This window comes from Oncorhynchus masou, chromosome 29, assembly GCF_036934945.1.
Source record: "Oncorhynchus masou masou isolate Uvic2021 chromosome 29, UVic_Omas_1.1, whole genome shotgun sequence".
Classification (NCBI taxonomy): Eukaryota; Metazoa; Chordata; class Actinopteri; order Salmoniformes; family Salmonidae; genus Oncorhynchus; species Oncorhynchus masou.
The window spans coordinates 29,846,113-29,864,558 of record NC_088240.1 but is presented as its reverse complement, the minus strand read 5'-3'; the positions used below and the strand labels follow the sequence as shown (position 1 = coordinate 29,864,558).

Here is an 18,446-nt window from a genome sequence, read left to right as displayed (position 1 = left end):
TCGTTTTAGTATAACAATTTTGGTAAAAAATGACATTTTATGATATTGTAATTTCTATGTGGTTTTCATATTTTGTCATTTTGTATTTTTACATTTATTAAAAATGTCCCTCTTTTGTTTTCCAGGTGGCATTGCTAGGTATAGACCTTTTATCTGCCTTAGTGACAAGGTTACAGGACCGATTTAGGAACCATGTGGGAACAGGTAAGATTGTCATTTTATTATTTAAAAAATATAACTTTCTTCATGGTTAAATTAGTTCAAATATAAATAGGTTTAGGTTTCTAGACAAAATGTCTGACTAAAAAACACTGTATTGTATCCCTGCATAGACTAGACTATTGAGCTTCATTGGATTTTAACTCCTTGTTCACACCTTTAGATAACAATGCTACCTCTTTCCCTGTCTGTTCTTCTCTTCTCTGTGTCTCCATCTCTCTCCTGTGTCTCTAGTGCTGGCCAGTCTGATAGATCGTCTGGGTGATTCCAAAGACCAAGTCAGAGACCAAGATCAAATCCTGCTCCTGAAGATCATGGAGCAGGCTGCCTCCCCACAGGTACAAACACACACACACACACACACACACACACACGCGAGTTATTGACAAACCAGAATCATAGGATTCCCTGGCTTTCTCGTTGTGATACCACAGTACTATCAAAGGTCAATCTTACAATCTGAAATTGATAAATTCCAAGTTTATTGATTTCTGAATCCCTAGTACTCTTTGATTCCTGACTCGATTGTATGTTAATTTATATGTCCCTGATCCATGATAAAAAAATTAAAAAGTGATTGATTGTTGACCTGGTACAAATATCCTGTCCTCTCCTCTCCTCCCTAGTATGTTTGGGACAGAATGCTGGGAGGCTTCAAACACAAGAACAACAGGACCAGAGAGGGAGCGTGCCTTTGTCTCATCTCAACTCTCAACATGTAAGACTGCCTGGCCTCTCAATCACCCATCTTTGAATCTGTTTTTCCTTACTATACACCAGATGTGTATTACAGCTCTCAGCTGATTTATTTTAACATTGCTGATGTTTTTTGTCATTAGTGTGTAATGGACAGGGTATAAGTATCTGATAGCAATGGACATTTTGCTGACTGCCAAGAGTATGGATGAGCCTCGATTTGATTTCAAATGTGACAACATTATCTGATGTGTATCATAGAGAACTATACAATGATATTATGGTAAGGTCTTTATAGTCAGGAGTCTTTATTTTGTTGTGATGCTATAGCTAATGCTTACCAAATGATGTCATTGACATCCTCTGTCTTTGTTCTTCCAGGTACGGAGCCCAAGGCCTAACCCTCAGTAAAATAGTCCCTCACATATGTAATCTTCTAGGGGATCCCACCAGTCAGGTATGTACAGCCGATTTGTGTCCCAGTCTGTTTGCTGTGTCATGAATCCGTTTATTACATTGCTGGCCAGGGAGAGAGAGAGCTATAGCACAGACAAAGGAGTCGACTGCAGCAGCATTTTACCATAGGGACATGGAGCCCCCTAGTGGCTATACAGAGATGTACAACCATACAACATGACAGTGCCATCTGCTGGTGGAGGCAGGTTAAATGTTTATCTACAGTTACTGTTTTAAGAGCATTAGACATATACTAGTGGGCGTATAAACATCTGTTGAACGTTTTCAAGTAATATGGCTGAAACAGGGTTTATATAAGTGAATGATAATTGCATTCTCCAGCTAGTTCTAACAGACAGTTGATCCAGTCTAAGAACGCTAAGATTGCCTTTTGAACCTTACCCCCGTTGTCCTCAGGTGAGAGACGCAGCTATGGGCTGCCTGGTGGAGATCTACAGACACGTGGGGGAGAGGGTGAGGATGGATCTTAGCAAGAAGGGCCTGCCACAGTCACGGTACGATGGACCTCCTGTGTGTGTGTGTCCGTCCTCTCTCTCGCTCGCGTTCTCCCCCATCACTATTCATACTTCTTTCTCCCTCTTCCACCCCTCTTACTGTACCGAGTGTGTAAATGGGTCAGGTATAGTGCTGATTCAGCAGCCTTCCCAGCACAAGGCGTTCGGGTGTTAGGTTGTGATCACAGTTAAAAACACAGAAGCAGAATAAAGGAATTTTATTTCTTAGGTGAAAAACAATGTGCATTGATCAGGTAAACACTTCCCGGAGTGGGAGGCGGTGTGTGCATGGAGGGTAGGACACACACCTCTGCCCCACCTCCAGGTTATTGTGCAAATACTGTAGCCAACAACAAAGGAAAAGAGGGGTGTGGTCTAATTTAAAGGCCTCTTCCATTTCATCTTAAAGAGCTTATTGTATATGTTCTCTCATCCTTTCAACAGCCTACAGAACACTGTAGACCAGAACACTGTCAAAACACTGTAGACCAGAACACTGTCAAAACACTGTAGACCAGAACCCTGTTGACCAGAACACTGTCAAAACACTGTAGACCAGAACCCTGTAGACCAGAACACTGTCAAAACACTGTAGACCAGAACACTGTCAAATCACTGTAGACCAGAATACTGCCAAAACCCTGTAGACCAGAACAATGTTAAAACCCTGTAGACCAGAACCCTGTAGACCAGAACCCTGTAGACCAGAACACTGTAGACCAGAACATTGTCAAAACACTGTAGACCAGAACACTGTCAAAACTGTGTAGACCAGAACACTGTAGACCAGAACCCTGTAGACCAGACCAATGTGGAGGTGGTGTTGGTCTCGTGTAAAGGAAACAACCTAGGCTAAATTATCTGTTGATATCAAGTGTTCGATGTGTTTCATTCACGATTACTGTATAACACTGACAATACAGAATCCTTCAATCAAAAGTGCATTTTGAAAATGATCGTCTCACTTTTCTGCAGTACCTCCCTGAAAGCTGATCATTTCATTTGTCCCTAGTGTCCAGCTCTCCACATAAAGCATCATATCCTCTGGTAGCCTCAGAACATAACCCCAGAATGGCTGTCTAGTGTCTTCTATCAGCGGTCATAATCTACTGATCCCCCTCCACGAGCTCTGCCCTGGCCTGCAGCGTTTAATAAAGGAACACTCCTCCATAACCACTAGCTAGCTAGCTGCCCTTTCACTGTGGCTGTCAGACCTCCAATTAGTGAAGCACCATGGGTAATATATAAAGTTACCACTGCCACACCAGCCTGCCTGTGGATTGGCTGTAGGGAAGGGATAGAGTGTGGGAGCCAGACGTCAGTCTTTATTGAATGAATCCATACACCAATACACTTGTTATTGGATTAGACCGTCCACTGTATCGTGATGCCTCATTGGAGAACAGCTACTGAGGAGAGCTTGGACTCAGGCCTGCGATAGGCTAATTTTAGCCACAGAGGCTCTTGAGTTGCCCTTGAAGTCGCTCAGTGATATGATACCAAGTGATACCACAGTATTTAATCATGATGGTAGTGGGTGTGACGGGGACAATTGTGATGACTCAGCCTGGCCTCCAGCTAAGTGCCTGCATGGTTGAGTGGGGAAGGGAAGCAGATTGATTAATTCCCATTTGTCTCTGTGGTTTGAGAGTTAAAGGGGAACATCTGTTCTGACCGAGCCATCTGTCTCTCTGATCGCTCCCCCCCCCCCCCCCCCCCCCCCCATTTAGTTTACTGCTGCCATTTTTTGGTCCTTGTATTAGTTATCATACCACTCTTCATTGTTTTAGCTTGTATTGCAAAACTATTTCCCAGACCCAAAGGGAAGAGATGCCTTTTTATAAAGGGAACGTGAAGAGGGGAAGCTTATTTGGTCTCCCTTTAGGAGTGCTTCCTCTGCCCATGATTAGATTTGGTCTGGGGTGTAGGCCAGGGTGGGTGCTGAGGCTCTCTTGTGGCCACCTGTGCCCTCCTTCTGTCTGTAGTCACACTCTCAATCCATTTACTCCAAGAGATCCATGAGCGATTACAATGGATATTAGTTAGATCCAGTTAAATACTAACTAAGCCTTCATATCCATATGTTCAGAGGAGATTCCTCCTGCCAAATACCTTGTATTTATTTGATTCAACATTTTTAATAAAGCTTTGAATACATCAGTCTTCCACAGTTAGATATAATGAATGTGATTTAAAGTCACTGTCCAGTGAAAATCTCACTTTTAAAATTCAAATAAGATTCTGTTACCCACATAATGTTGTTGACTCATCCTATTTTGTGTTTTCTATTTGTGTCCAAAGCATAAATTGGAGAAAAAAACACTTAAAAAACCCCACCTAAAAATTGTGTTTCAAAAATGCTTGCTATTTCCTCATAGAGGATGATGTCATCCTCCTGAGGAGGAGCAGCTGGCCAATCAGCAATCTACTCTGATTTATATTTTGTATGAATTGCTATACGCCCACACCATTCTGTTGTTGGGGTGTGACCACATCAGGGTTTCCGTTAGCCAGTAATTGTTGTCTTTTTGGTCATAAAAAAATATAATAAAAAGCTGATAAATAAAAATGTTGCCAGCCAAAATGACTGGGAGAAAAACAAAGCACTCCAAACAAAAGACAGTGAAAACATTTATACTCGTAAATGATGATTATGAAATAAACCAAAACTTGTTTCTCAGAAGTGAACTCTACAATGTTTCTCTCTGAGAACGAGAACGGTAAATGACTGTATGCCTAATTAGTAATACAATGCACTTCTAGAGTGACAGGACAAAACAGAAACAGTTATGTCAAGGGGATGGAGACCTGCAAAGCAATGAGTCAGAAAGTAATGTAACCAAATGATGGGTATTAACAGTTACTGTACATTTACTATGTGTGACATATGTAATGGGGAATTTGTCAAAATAAACAATCAAGAACAAACAATTCACATGAAATAATGAATGCACAAAATTGACAGGAGACAGCTGAGTGGATTCTGGGGGCCTGAGCGCATGCGTTCTGGAGAGAGACGGGTCTGTAGGCTATTTTCGCCTCACACCCCTCCCCTTCTCGTCTCAACATTATAAATTCTACTCAAGACACATTATCTTCACCCATATTTCACACCTAACTCAATAATCAGCTAGGCTTTTTGCCACTCGCCCTGCCTATGAAAGACTACCTCAAATGCCATTTCTCTCCTGTTCTATTGGTTTTCATATCAACAGTTCTTTCATTGTCTAGAAGACAAATGCACAATCCTAGTCACAGTAGCAACCCATCCTAGTTGTTGCATCTTTAAATTCACCCTCTTTCTGAGTTTTCTAGCTGAGATGTTCACCTCTGTCATATACAGCTTTGCCTCAGCTGCTTTTTATGCTGTTTTCCCTTTTCCACGCCAATCGCATTTTGGCAAATGTTTGAAAATGACATTTTATTCGCTGCTTCCTGACAGGAGTTGCATGTTTTGTTAAGATGAATTGCCATAATGAAATGTGAATGAAATGTGATTTGTGTCATGTGGAGAACTGCCAGTGGACGCCCTAATGTGTTACACACCCAACGCATAAGTGTCCGGTAAATTTCTCTAATGGCCGGTAAATTTAAATCTTCCCGGTCACGTTGTCTGGCGTCAACGGAAACCCTGGACCACACCATTCCAACACAGAAAAGCAGCTTTTTAAAGTACTTAATAAAAAAATCAATGGAAGGAAAACAATTTCACTCATATTGTAGTTAATTAATTCTAGGTTATATTTAATAGAAATCTGGAAACACTGGACAGTTACTTTAAATAACCTATGTTGCACACAGTGTGTCATTCTAATTTTGTCAATTTAACATTCTCAAACTGCCATCGATGGTAAAAGGGGATATTGAATTAGAACTGCTTGCGAGGCCCCTTTATACTATACCAAGTATACCAAACATTAAGAACACCTTCCTAATATTGAGTTGCACCCCCCCTTTTGCCCTCAGAACAGCCTCAATTTGTCCAGTCTTGGACTCTACAAGGTGTCCAAAGCATTCCACAGTGATGCTGGCCCATCTCGACTCCAATGCTTCCCACAGTTGTGTCAAGTTGGCTGGATGTCTTTTGGGTGGAAAGACCCAGCAGCGTTGCAGTTCTTGACACATACCGGTGCGCTTGGCACCTACTACCATACCCCATTCAAAGCCACTTAAATATTTTGTCTTGCCCATTCACCTTCTAAATGGCACACATACACTATCCATGTCTCAATTGTCTCAAGGCTTACATAAAAAAAAGTGTCTCCTCCCCTTCATCTACACTGATTGAAGTTGATTTACCAAGTGACATCAATAAGGGATCATAGCTTTCATCTGGATTCACCTGGTCAGTCTGTCATGGAAAGAGCAAGTGTTCTTAATGTTTGGTATACACAGTATATGTGTATGTGAATATAATGAGATGCAAATTGTGTAAAAGGATTGAGCTGCCTACTAGACACGTTCTTGTTAGGTGCGTCTATGCAGCATTTTCCCTATTTGACATCAAATATGTTCCCTGGCTCATTTTATCAGTGTAATGCAGTGATGATAAACCCTAAATCTGTAGTACATCATAGAGTACATCTATACATGTTGTTGATTTGAGTTTGCAGAGAACTGTAGCTTAGAAATATCTGTGTCGTAAACATTAGTTAGTTAGCGACCGCTCTCAACACAGCAGCTGAGCCAGTCCTCACATATTGAAATTCCTCCGTCACTTTTTGTGTTTGAACTGATGTCTCTGGGACTGTCAGTGACTGATTATCCCTGTTCACTAAATAACACATTCGTTAGATGAGATGGAGAGGATCTGTGTAAGTATGAGTCAGCAGTAATTCCCCAAGTGCTGCAGGCTGCTTTTGACTTACAGGTACAATATGGATACAGAGACACTGACAGAAACACGTATGTGACTCTTCCCCACTGTAAGGGGAGAGAATCGTTATTATACGGAATGGGGGAACTTAGAATGTAATACAATTTTATCAGTCCTGCCTTCAGGTTTCTACTCTACATTCTCCTGGCCACGGTCATTCCAAACATCCATTCCACCTATGAAATGATCAACTGCCAGTTTTATTTGATCTATTTTAGGGGTGGGAATTGCCAGCGACCTCACAATAGGATATTATCACAATACTAACACTACCATTCAGAAGTTTGGGGTCACTTAGAAATGCCTTTGTCTTTGAAAGAAAAGTACAATTTTAAAATACATCAAATTGATCAGAAATACAGTGTAGACATTGTTAATGTTGTAAATGGCTATTGTTGCTGGAAACGGCTGCTCCTGTGCACAACTGAGCAAGAGGACAAGTACATTAGTGTCTAGTTTGAGAAACAGATGCCTCACAAGTCCTCAAATGGCAGCTTCATTAAATAGTACCTGCAAAACACCAGTCTCAACGTCAACAGTGAAGTGGCGACTCTGGGATGCTGGCCTTCTAGGCAGAGTTGCAAAGAAAAAGCTCAGACTGCCCATCTTAATCTTTTCTTTTTATTGGCCAAAAGAACACAGACACTGGACAGAGGAAATCTGCCTAGAAGGCCAGCATCCCAGAGTCGCCTCTTCATTGAGACTGGTGTTTTGCGGGTACTATTTAATGAAGCTGCCAGTTGAGGACTTGTGAGACGTCTGTTTCTTAAACTAGACACACTAGTGCTCAGTTGTGCACCAGGGCCTCCCACTCCTCTATTCTGGTTAGGGCCAGTTTGCGTTGTTCTGTGAAGGGAGTAGTACACAGCATTGTATGAGAATTTCAGCTTCTTGGCAATTTCTCGCATGGAATAGCCTTCATTTCTCAGAACAATAATAGACTGACGATTTTCAGAAGAAAGGCCTTTGTTTCTTGCCATTTGAAGCCTGTAATCGAACCGACAAATGCTGACGCTCCAGATACTCAACTAGTCTAAAGAATGCCAGTTGTATTGCTTCTTTAATCAGAAGAACAGTTTTCAGCTGTGCTAACATACTTGCAACCAGCTACAATAGTCATTTACAACATTAACAATGTCTACAATGTATTTCTGATCAATTTGATGTATTTTAATGGACCAAATTTTTCTAAGTGACCCCAAATTTTCGAAACCGTGGTGTAGATGTCGATACGATATGTATTGCGATTCTCACGATTCTTTATATATTGCGATTCGATACTTAGATTTTTATTGCGATTTGATGTTCCAAACGTATTGCTCACCATATATCTGCAGTAGAGGGACCAGAGAGCCATTAGAAAATTGAACTTTGATCTGTCATTGAAATAAATGTGCGGAAAACAAATTGGCTCCCTATTTCAAAAGAAGATGGGGAACAAGCTATGAAGGAAAAATACCGGAGTTTTGGTGGAGGTACAGCCAACTTGTGCAACAATTCTATTCCGATATTGTCAAAATCATACGATATAGAGTCAAGAATAACATCCCAATATGTAACTGTATTGAGTTTCTTCCCCCGTCCCTAGTCTATTTTTGGTCTAGTTTGGCTCTCCACTCTTCTGGGCAGGCCAGGGGGAAATGTTCTCTCTGACAGGTGGAGATCAATACAGTCTGTTGAATCAGTGAGTCTCGGCGATTCATCTTCCTGTCTCTCTCTCTGTTTCCTGACCTGTTTTCTCTCTCTTCTATTCTCTTCCTTTCCTCAATCTCTTAGGTTGAATATAACCCTCTGTAACTCATCTTGTGGTTGAATATAACGCTCTAACTCTCTATTTGCAGGTTGAATGTAATCTTCAGCCGATTTGATGAAGTCCAAAGATCTGGGAACATGATCCCATCCTCAGGTTCAGGTGAGTGATGCAGCTGTTGATTCATGGTTATTACCATGGCTTCTCAAGGTGTTTGTCTATGATTACTTCCTGTGTTCCTCTCTCGTTCCTGTTCCTGTGTATTTTGTATGCGCTTCTAGTTTCTGGAACTATTTGAAGGACTCCAAATACAGTGTTATTGACTGATGTTGACTAAGCTGAAAGCAGTTTCTCATGAAGCTATAGGGCTCTGCAGTGATGGCAATGAGGAGATCTACCCCATCTCTCTCTCTGTCTTACACGTGACTCTGTCTCCGTAGGCTGGATATTTAGGCACATTTTGATTTGGGCTGAGGGAATTAAACACAACACAACTGGAGCTCATAGTCTTTACTTATCTCTTTTTTAAGTTTATGCTTTTTTTCGACCAAAAGCAGGAAGTGCCACTTGAGATTTGGCAAAACAAGAAAATATCAGTCACTAATGTCCTTTTGTACTTGTAGAAACATGTGGCTAGGATTTGGAACAGGGATAAACAGATAATGCACCACTTCTGTTTGTCTGTCTTAGTTTTTGTTGTTCTCATCTGTGTGAGAGAACTAGGCCAGCAGCTATGCTTAGAAATGGAGTTCCTCTCTCCTACGGTTGTATTCTCACTCACTCCTCAATCGTTCCTCAGCTTTCTCTCTTCCCCCTCACTCACCACTTGTTTTCCATCCTCGCCTTCCTCCCCCTTACTGTTCGCACCTTTGTGGCCTGGCTGTCTCCTGCCCATGTTAGGTCCACTCAGCCGTCATGCCAGTGTGTTGGTGAGAGGACGCCTGATGGCCAGACGGATATCCTGCGGCCTGAGTGGAGGAGTTTCCCCACAGGAGGGCAGGCTCCTCTGGGCCTCAGATGTCGCATTCCCGCAGTGTGTGCATGTGTGCGCCTAAGACTGTCCTTGTGTGTTTCATAGAAATTTCAGTGTTCACTGTCGGTGTACAAGCAGAGCTGTGAGTTCTCTTTGCAGTGTCATGGGCAATGGCTCGCTGACTCCTTCACATTCTAGCTGACTGGGTGTAGTGTTTGTCTGCAGGACAGGTAGAATGGCTGAGCTGAGGAGAACTGTGGAAGCTGCTCAGCATTTAGGAACTATTTTCCATGCCCTCAGTAACTTCTCCCTCAAGGACAATTACTATGGACTTTACTGAGAGACAACACATCTATCATGGCAATCTAACCACCCTGAGAAGTAGCCCAGTAAATATATTATATTTAAGTTAACCATACGTTTTCTGTTTTATTGTTGCATCACAGCATTAACAATCCACCATGTCTGCTTTTGCTCAGTGTTGATCGAAGTCCAACTTTACAAAGGGAGGAAACCGTTCAAGGACACCTCTCTCGGTGTAAGTGCTTTGTTGCTTCACCCCCTCAATATTTAAACTCATATTTCCAGATTACTTTTTGATGACATTTTCATTGGAAAAGGAAAAGTAATAGATGATTCATTCCATGACACTTATTAAACTGTTCATTATGTACTTGGCGCTGTCATTTATTCTCCCCTAACGCTTCTGCTCAAATTAGGCGATGACTAAGATTTTCCCCTTAGCTTGCAACAAGGAGCTCAGCTCTCCACTCTGAGGGAAATAGTTTCTGTGGGTACGTAAATAGCAGAGGACAGGAGTGCAGTCAACAGAACACAACATGTAATGAGGGCCTTTTTGTTGTAAAGACTTGGGTCATATTAATTATGCACCAAACAGACTGAAACCGGGAGGGACTACCTGAACTTGGCCAATAAGAGATGCTTGTTGTTGTTGCAATGTGTTCTAATGTGTACTGCCATGGCCCTGTGCTGTGCAGCGTAGTGTGGGCCCGCTAGCCGTTGCCTGGAGACACAGATTGGGGTCAGAATGCTCTCAGCTAGTCAGTGAACTGAAGGAGTAGCTGTTCCTTTCCTTCGGACGATATTAACCTCAGCCTCTCCTCAACCAGCTGTATCACCCCAAAGGAACACAGTAGAAATGTGGCTAATGGACTGAAACCAAAGGAAAGGGCATTGATTGTTTGTTGGAGTCGTTATAAATAATGTTCTGAATTGCATGCCCAAACATTTGTCTCCCTCTCCCTGGGCCAGTTTGGTTGGAGCAAGGAGACTGAGTACTTCTTCTACTGTCAGGAGGAAAACGTATACAGTATCTCCCTCCACAAGAGTACACTTCAGAAACCTATTGAATTTCATCTATATCTCTAGTCGTAATCTGTATTCCCCAAAAGGGCATACATATGCTGCAAGTAGACCATGCTCCAGTTCAGTTGACATGAAATAGGAGCTTTAGCAATGAATCATCCTTGGATAGAGAGATGATGGAATATGTTGTTTGGACTGTCCTGACTCCTGAGGTGTCAGCACTGGGCTTGCCTCCTCGAGAGGTGAAAGGTTGTGATATGTAGGGCGCTTGGCTGCTTTCTGATTGTGGCCTGGAATCTCATAATAACGTACGGTGATGTCACATTGCCACATTGTGATTTGGTCTAACTCTCCAGATGACTCTTGCAGAAGGCTTCTAGGTACTGTTGATGATACACTTATGAGATAAAGATCCAGACAGAGCAGCCATCTATTGACTCAGTTTGTGCTGCTTGTCGTACTGTATGTTCACCCTCCATGAGGTCTCTGTTAAATCTCATGCCAAAGTGGTAGGAGAAATGTTTTTCAGCTGAAAGCCCAAATGTTACTCCTCTGCAAAATGAGGGGGCCACTGCAGCCTGAGCCTCTTGTTCTGGTGAGGGAGAGGTATGGCAACGGTATCGGGTGCAGTAGTCACAAGACTAGAACAGGATGAAGGAAAGGGAGGGGATGGAGAGAGGAGAACAGGGAGAGGGAGAGAGACACACGCAGACGTAAAGCAACATTCTCCCTGACTGTTCACTCTTCTCTCTGCGTGGAAGGAAGGAAGGCTTTGCACTATGACAACCGGGGAAGGTAAGAGCATGAATGGACTGGACTCTTTAATGTCAAGGGCAGAACACACTGGACTCTGGTTCAGGTGCTAATGGTTCTAGAGCTTTTCCTTCCATCTTTCTCCTGGCCTATTTAGAGTTGTTACTGGGGGGGGGGCAGTGTTCTGCAAGGGAGAGAAAATCATATTCACCCTTTTCCTATTTATTTTGTGTCTTTCTTATGAGACAATGTACCAGTTTGAGATTGTATGCTCAGTTCACATTGTCCAGACGATGGGCTGTTGTATTCCAGCACTTTGATTAGAGAAGGATTTGTTGTTTTTTACTATGTGAGCCATTCTGACTCTGGGAGTTGTTATTATGATAAAACAGACCACTGTTTTGGTGTGTAGTTTTATATAGCCTATATCACACTGCTAACATTTCAAACATTGTGTTTCACGCCTCTTTGCCTCCCTGCAGTTTTAATGTAGGAACTGTTTCGCCCCCTCAGCCTGCTGCTTCACGAGTCTGTTGTTGGGTTCTGCTGTTTTGGCGATGCTGCGTCGTCGGTCACGGCTCAATCTCACTGTACCTGTGCCTAACCTCAGATCATGCTGTTCAATAAGCAGTGTTGAGGGCACTTTAACTAACATGTGTTTAATAGCCTACCTCAGGTAAAGATCTCTTATTGAGGTCTCCTCCAAGATGTCCCTCTCCCTCTTCACAACAGGAGGCTGCAGTGCCCCCAACACTTTGTGACGTCTGTGTAAAACATCTTTTGTTTATTTTTGTTGCAGGACATTTCTAGAAGTCATATACATAATGCAGTGAGAGGACTGAAGGATGGCTCTCATTGGGGTGTTATTAATAACTATGCCTGGGTGTTGGGCCTGAGCCAAGTCACTGTGAATTATGCTGGAATTATAATGTGTCAGCTGGTGCTTTGGTTAGAAAGCATCCTTGTTGTGTTAAATCCTTGGGGTTCCATGGTACGTTAGCTCATGTTAAGACTGTTTGTCTCCTACACGGTCCTGTGGGTGTGTGTGTGTTATATTAAACACTGCAGACTGAAGATGGCCTGCTTGTCTTTCCCACAAGGCTCAGCTCTGAGGAAGCAGAACACCAGTTGTTGCCTTGTTGTCACAGTTAAGACCATGTACCTGTTATAATGAGTCACACTCCTCACCTTCTACTGCTAGTGTTGTGGTGCTGACTGGGCGCGCTGTGTTAGCAGCCTTCAGTGTGTGTGTGTGTGTGTGTGTGTGTGTGTGTGTGTGTGTGTGTGTGTGTGTGTGTAAGGTTCTTGAAAGGGACATTTAAAGGAGTGGAAGAGACGGGTAACAAAGACCAGAGATGGAATTAGGATTCAAAAGAAAGCCTTTTAATTACATCACACACTGAGGATTGCACGGTGCAAGCTGCGACACACACACACACACTGGATGCTGCAGCTCTGTGCAGCATAAAGAAGTGTTAAGTGCTCCACACGGTCTACGCAACGGATTCGACGGAGCTTCGTTTGCGTTGGTCTCTGCGTAGTTCTACTTACTTTTCTGCGGCGGAATTTCTGGAACGCGACGCAAACTGTGAAATCCCTGTGGCGAGCCCTTTGAAGAGAGTCTGTTAATAGCTGTACTGTTATGTAAACACCTAGAGTTCAGTCGGTTTTGTGCTGAGTCTGACGGTGTTGGACCTGGTGCGTTGACCTGCTCATGTAAGATGGCCCACCGCGCTCTCTGTCTTTCCTCCCTGTGGTGACGGAAGACGGCAGGTTGAAGTGCGTGTTTGTGACTGAGTAACTTCATGCGGTGGCTGTCATGCATCAGGTCATGTTGCTTTTTGCCCTGTCGGGAAAGCTTTGTGTTTGTTCCCTGATTCAGAAGATATTTGGAAGGAGAAGCTTAGCTCATATTTTCATCCAGCAGCTTTTTGATCAAAGCTTTCTCTGTCAGACACGCTAGACTACGGCCGGGCAATACATAACCACACAGTTGATCCTCGGTCCTCCCTGGAAGAATCCATCTTGTCTGTTGTGACAGAGAGCTGAAAGCTGCTAGGAATTTCAGACGGGGTTGGTCAATATTATGGTGAAATGAGAAGATTAGATGTACACAGGCAATCTGATCTTTTGACTTCCGATTTATACCACCTCCATATGTGGATCTGAATCCTAATACAAAAGCCGATCCTCCATATGCAACCTCTGTCTGGACGCTTGGATCAGATTTATGTTCCTCTGAAGTGGTTTTTATGCACATGACCTGTTGTTACCACGACAACCAAATCAAATCAATCAAATGTTACATGCTTTGTAAACAACAGGTGTAGACTAAAAGTAAAGCGCTTACTGACAGGTCCTGTTCCAACAATTCAAGTTAAAGATTAAAACAATTGAAATAGTGACACAAGGAATAAATAAACAGTGAATAACAGTAACGAGTAAAAAATAACATGGCTATATACGGGGAGTGCCGAGTCGATGGGCAGGGGTACGAGGTAACAACCACCCCAAAACTTAAAGGAACAGTGACAGGATGTGTGTGTGTGTGTGTGTGTGTGTGTGTGTGTGTGTGTGTGTGTGTGTGTGTGTGTGTGTGTGTGTGTGTGTGTGAAGGGTGGACGAAACACCAGAGGCCTGGTGAGAATAACCTGTACCCATTCATCGACTTCCAAATGCCAGTGCTAGTATGTAAGAGAAGTAGCCTATGTGTCCACAGGGATAAAAGAGAGTTCAAGGACAGAGTGAAGCTCTGTTCATTCAAACCAACTATTTGTTATGGCTTTTATTCTCTCAAAGACTATCATATCACTGTTGTTGGGAAATGTGAATCATAAATATGGACATGCATGTTGTTCATTAGATAAGAGATACAACTGTTGGTTTTGATAAGATGGATCTTGAATGATGTATTATGTTTTTGATTCCAGAGACCGAGTAAGCGAGACTGAAATCACTTACCATAAACCAACTGTGTGAATGTCCCTGTTGTCCACTTCATTCTCTGTCCATGAGGGTGCCAACCAAGTGGATTCTGTGAATAGCCATCTGCCCACGTGGACCTTGTAATGAATGAATGGATGTCTTTGAGGTTTGTGTAAGGGTTACAGGACCTACTTGCCAGGGCATAGGCGGCTCTGCCAAAGCTTAACTAAAGGTTTGCCACCCATCAGGGAAAACAGTCAGTGCATGTTACCAACTGGGTTTTTGCTTGGCCTACTAATCTGTTTTTCAGACAGTTTTCATCAAGTATGTTTGTTGTTGTCTGCTGTAACAGTGTTGGTTTTCAAAAATCTCTCCCGGCTTCAGTGTTCATTTGATCGGACTGTGTGTGATGTGACTTGTGTGTCTCAAATGCAAAACAAGCAGTTGCTACGTGTACAGTCTTAACAGCAGCAGTCAATGCACTGTGGCTCTCTCTCTTCCTCGGCTCATCCCTCTGCTGCCTGCTCAGAGGAAATGGCTTCTGATACAGAACATACGGCCTCATTGCCTTCGTATCATCACCTCTCTGCCATCAGAAATAAATGAAGCTCTGAGTCCTTAATTCAGTTGCACGTTAACTATTGGAGCCCTAAGACAGTCACATTAACTAGCTGTTGAATGTCATTAGCTGAACTCTGCTCTGCTGCCACTACAGTCATATTTATGCTTCCTACAGGGAGATAACGGGACATGAATGCCTTTGACAGTAGGGGGGTGCATGAGACAAATTATAAGATATATATCCGGCCGCAGCCTAACAGATGAGATGAACATAGAAGGGTATTATACAAAGAACGCTAGGACTATAATTTCACTGCGTTATGTTGCTGAAGCTAGGGCTGTGCCAGTCAGACCCCTAGGTGAAAAGTTGATGCACTGACCCCTCTTACTGCCCTTGCTACAACCATAGAAGTACCAGTGACAGAATATCCATGATCTATCACTGTCTGTCTTGCCATAGACCCGGGGGATATCTCAAAGTTCTATCAGTGTTGGGTTAACTGACGTTGCCCTTCACCCTGCTGTATGGCCTTCCTCACTGACAGATAGATCGCTGCTGTCTTTCATCTCAACCTTTTTGATTGACTTGTCATTAGAACTATATGCTCCTCTGTAGATGGACAGACGGAGAGAGAGCAAGGGAGAGAGAGAGAGAGCAAGGGAGAGAGAGAGAGAGCAAGGGAGAGAGAGCAAGGGAGAGAGAGAGAGCAAGGGAGAGAGAGAGAGCAAGGGAGGAGAGAGAGAGAGAGCAAGGGGAGAGAGAGAGAGCAAGGGAGCAAGAGGGAGAGAGAGAGAGAGAGCAAGGGAGAGAGAGAGAGAGCAAGGGAGAGAGAGAGAGAGAGCAAGGGGAGAGAGAGAGAGAGCAAGGGAGAGAGAGAGAGAGAGCAAGGGGAGAGAGAGAGAGAGCAAGGGAGAGAGAGAGAGAGAGAGAGCAGAGAGGAGGGAGAGAGAGAGAGAGAGAGCAAGTGAGAGAGAGAGAGAGAGAGAGCAAGGGAGAGAGAGAGAGAGAGAGCAAGGGGAGAGAGAGAGAGAGAGCAAGGGAGAGAGAGAGAGAGAGAGCAAGAGAGAGAGAGAGAGAGCAAGGGAGAGAGAGAGAGCAAGGGAGAGAGAGAGAGAGAAACCGAGAGAGAGAGAGAGAGAGCAAGGGGGAGAGAGAGAGAGAGCAAGGAGAGAGAGAGAGCAAGGGAGAGAGAGAGAGAGAGAGAGCAAGAGAGAGAGAGAGAGCAAGGGGAGAGAGAGAGAGAGCAAGGGAGAGAGAGAGAGCAAGGGAGAGAGAGAGAGCAAGAGAGAGAGAGAGAGAGCAAGGGAGAGAGAGAGAGAGAGCAAGGGAGAGAGAGAGAGAGCAAGGGAGAGAGAGAGAGAGAGCAAGGGAGAGAGAGAGAGAGAGCAAGGGAGAGAGAGAGAGAGAGCAAGGGAGAGAGAGAGAGAGCAAGGGAGAGAGAGAGAGAGAGCAAGAGAGAGAGAGAGAGCAAGGGAGAGAGAGAGAGAGAGCAAGGGAGAGAGAGAGAGAGAGCCAGAGAGAGAGAGAGAGAGCAAGGGAGAGAGAGAGAGAGAGCAAGGGAGAGAGAGAGAGAGCAAGGGAGAGAGAGAGCAAGGAGAGAGAGAGAGAGCAAGGGAGAGAGAGAGAGCAAGAGGAGAGAGAGAGAGAGAGCAAGGGGAGAGAGCAAGAGAGAGAGAGAGCAAGGGAGAGAGAGAGAGCAAGAGAGCAGGGAGAGAGAGCAAGGGGGAGAGGGAGAGAGAGCAAGGGGAGAGGGAGAGAGAGCAAGGGAGAGAGGGAGAGAGAGCAAGGGGAGAGGGAGAGAGAGCAAGGGAGAGGGAGAGAGAGCAAGGGAGAGGGAGAGAGAGCAAGGGAGAGGAGAGAGAGAGCAAGGGAGAGAGAGAGCAAGGGCAAGCGAGGCAAGGGAGAGAGAGAGCAAGGGAGAGAGCAAGGGAGAGAGAGAGAGCAAGAGAGAGAGAGAGAGAGCAAGGGAGAGAGAGAGAGAGAGCAAGGGAGAGAGAGCAAGGGAGAGAGAGAGAGAGAGCAAGGGAGAGAGAGAGAGAGAGCAAGGGAGAGAGAGAGCAAGGGAGAGAGAGAGAGAGAGCAAGGGAGAGAGAGAGAGAGAGCAAGGGAGAGAGTGAAGCAGAGAGACTGGCAACTGTGAAGTTTGACTTCTGTGTGTTTAGTTATAATGAGGTCATATAGCCCAGGCCATTGAAATGGCTGCAGTGTGTCTCACAGTACAAATGTGTCTCTGTGCTGTGATAACATTTCCCCCCAAAATGGCCATTGTTTGTTTTCTGTCCATGGTATTTTAGAGCCTGTGTCCCCCCCCCCCCCTTTTCAGATCTGCCCTTTTAGTGTCACATTTGTCATAGCAGAGTCTGAACCCAAGCTCTGTCTACTGCCCGGTCTGAACTAGGCCTGGCCTTATCTTTTCTGTTGAATGCTTTTTGCGAATGTCATGGTTCAGAATAAATTCTATGTTGTCTGGACTTGAAGAGATAACTAAGCATTTCCCCTAACCCTGACTGTTAGGATGCTGTTGCCTGCTCTGTAGCCCCAGTCAGTCTGTCTTTTTTGTCCAGCTGTTACATTGGAAATTCATTTCTGCTCCCCCCAAATCCCTATTACAACACTAAAACACACATATTTGAGAGGAGCACAGTTAAGCTAGTTTTGCCCTGTTTCAGGGGACAACGGTAGAATTGATAGGTGACCTCATGACAGTAGTACACAACCTGCTAATAACATTTTATTTGTCACATGCTTTGTAAACAACCGGTGTAGACTAACAGTGAAATGCTTTCTTACGGCCCTTCCCCATAATGCAGAGAGAGATAATAGAAAAGTAAAAACACGAGGAATAAATAACTTCTATATACACAGGGTACCTGTACCGAGTCTATGTGCTGGGATATACAGGTCATTGAGGTAGATATGTACACATAGGGAGGGTTAAAGTGACTAGGCAACAGGATAGATAATAAACATTAACAGCAGTGTATGTGATGAGTCTAAAGAGTTGGTGCAAAAAAAAAAAAAAGAAGTGCCATGTATGTAAAATGTGTGTAGAAATACATGCAACAAAAGAAAAACCTGTAAAAACAATGTTTTTTAGTTCCGAAAAGAGGGGGGGTGTCTTAGAAAAACAACAACACTACCATTAAGTTTGGGGTCACTTAGAAATGTCCTTGTTTTTGAAAGAAAATCACTTTTTTGTCAATTTAAAAAACAACAAATTGATCAGAAATACTGTGAAGACATGGTTAATGTTGTAAATTACTATTGTATCTGGAAATAGCAGATTTTTTAAATGGAATATCTACATAGGCGTAGAGAGGCCCATTATCACCAGCCATCACTCCTGTGTTCCAATGGCACGTTGTTTTAGCTAATCCAAGTTTATCATTTTAAAA

General features: G+C 43.7%; 1 protein-coding gene across 19 annotated transcripts in view; it reads left to right on the top strand.

The window, feature by feature from the left end:
• The window catches only part of LOC135519299 (CLIP-associating protein 1-B-like), a 91,748-nt gene that overhangs the window by 33,932 nt on the left and 39,370 nt on the right, over window positions 1–18,446 (top strand). For 18 of the 19 annotated variants that reach the window (XM_064944446.1, XM_064944450.1, XM_064944462.1 and 15 more), the window contains exons 3-8: window positions 126–204; window positions 454–557; window positions 846–937; window positions 1,297–1,372; window positions 1,789–1,886; window positions 8,604–8,674. In XM_064944446.1, coding sequence (XP_064800518.1) covers window positions 126–204; window positions 454–557; window positions 846–937; window positions 1,297–1,372; window positions 1,789–1,886; window positions 8,604–8,674 — 520 coding nt within the window. Of the gene's footprint in view, window positions 1–125; window positions 205–453; window positions 558–845; window positions 938–1,296; window positions 1,373–1,788; window positions 1,887–8,603; window positions 8,675–11,353; window positions 11,607–18,446 lie in introns of those variants that run through there. The other variant, XM_064944457.1, reaches the window with a different exon arrangement.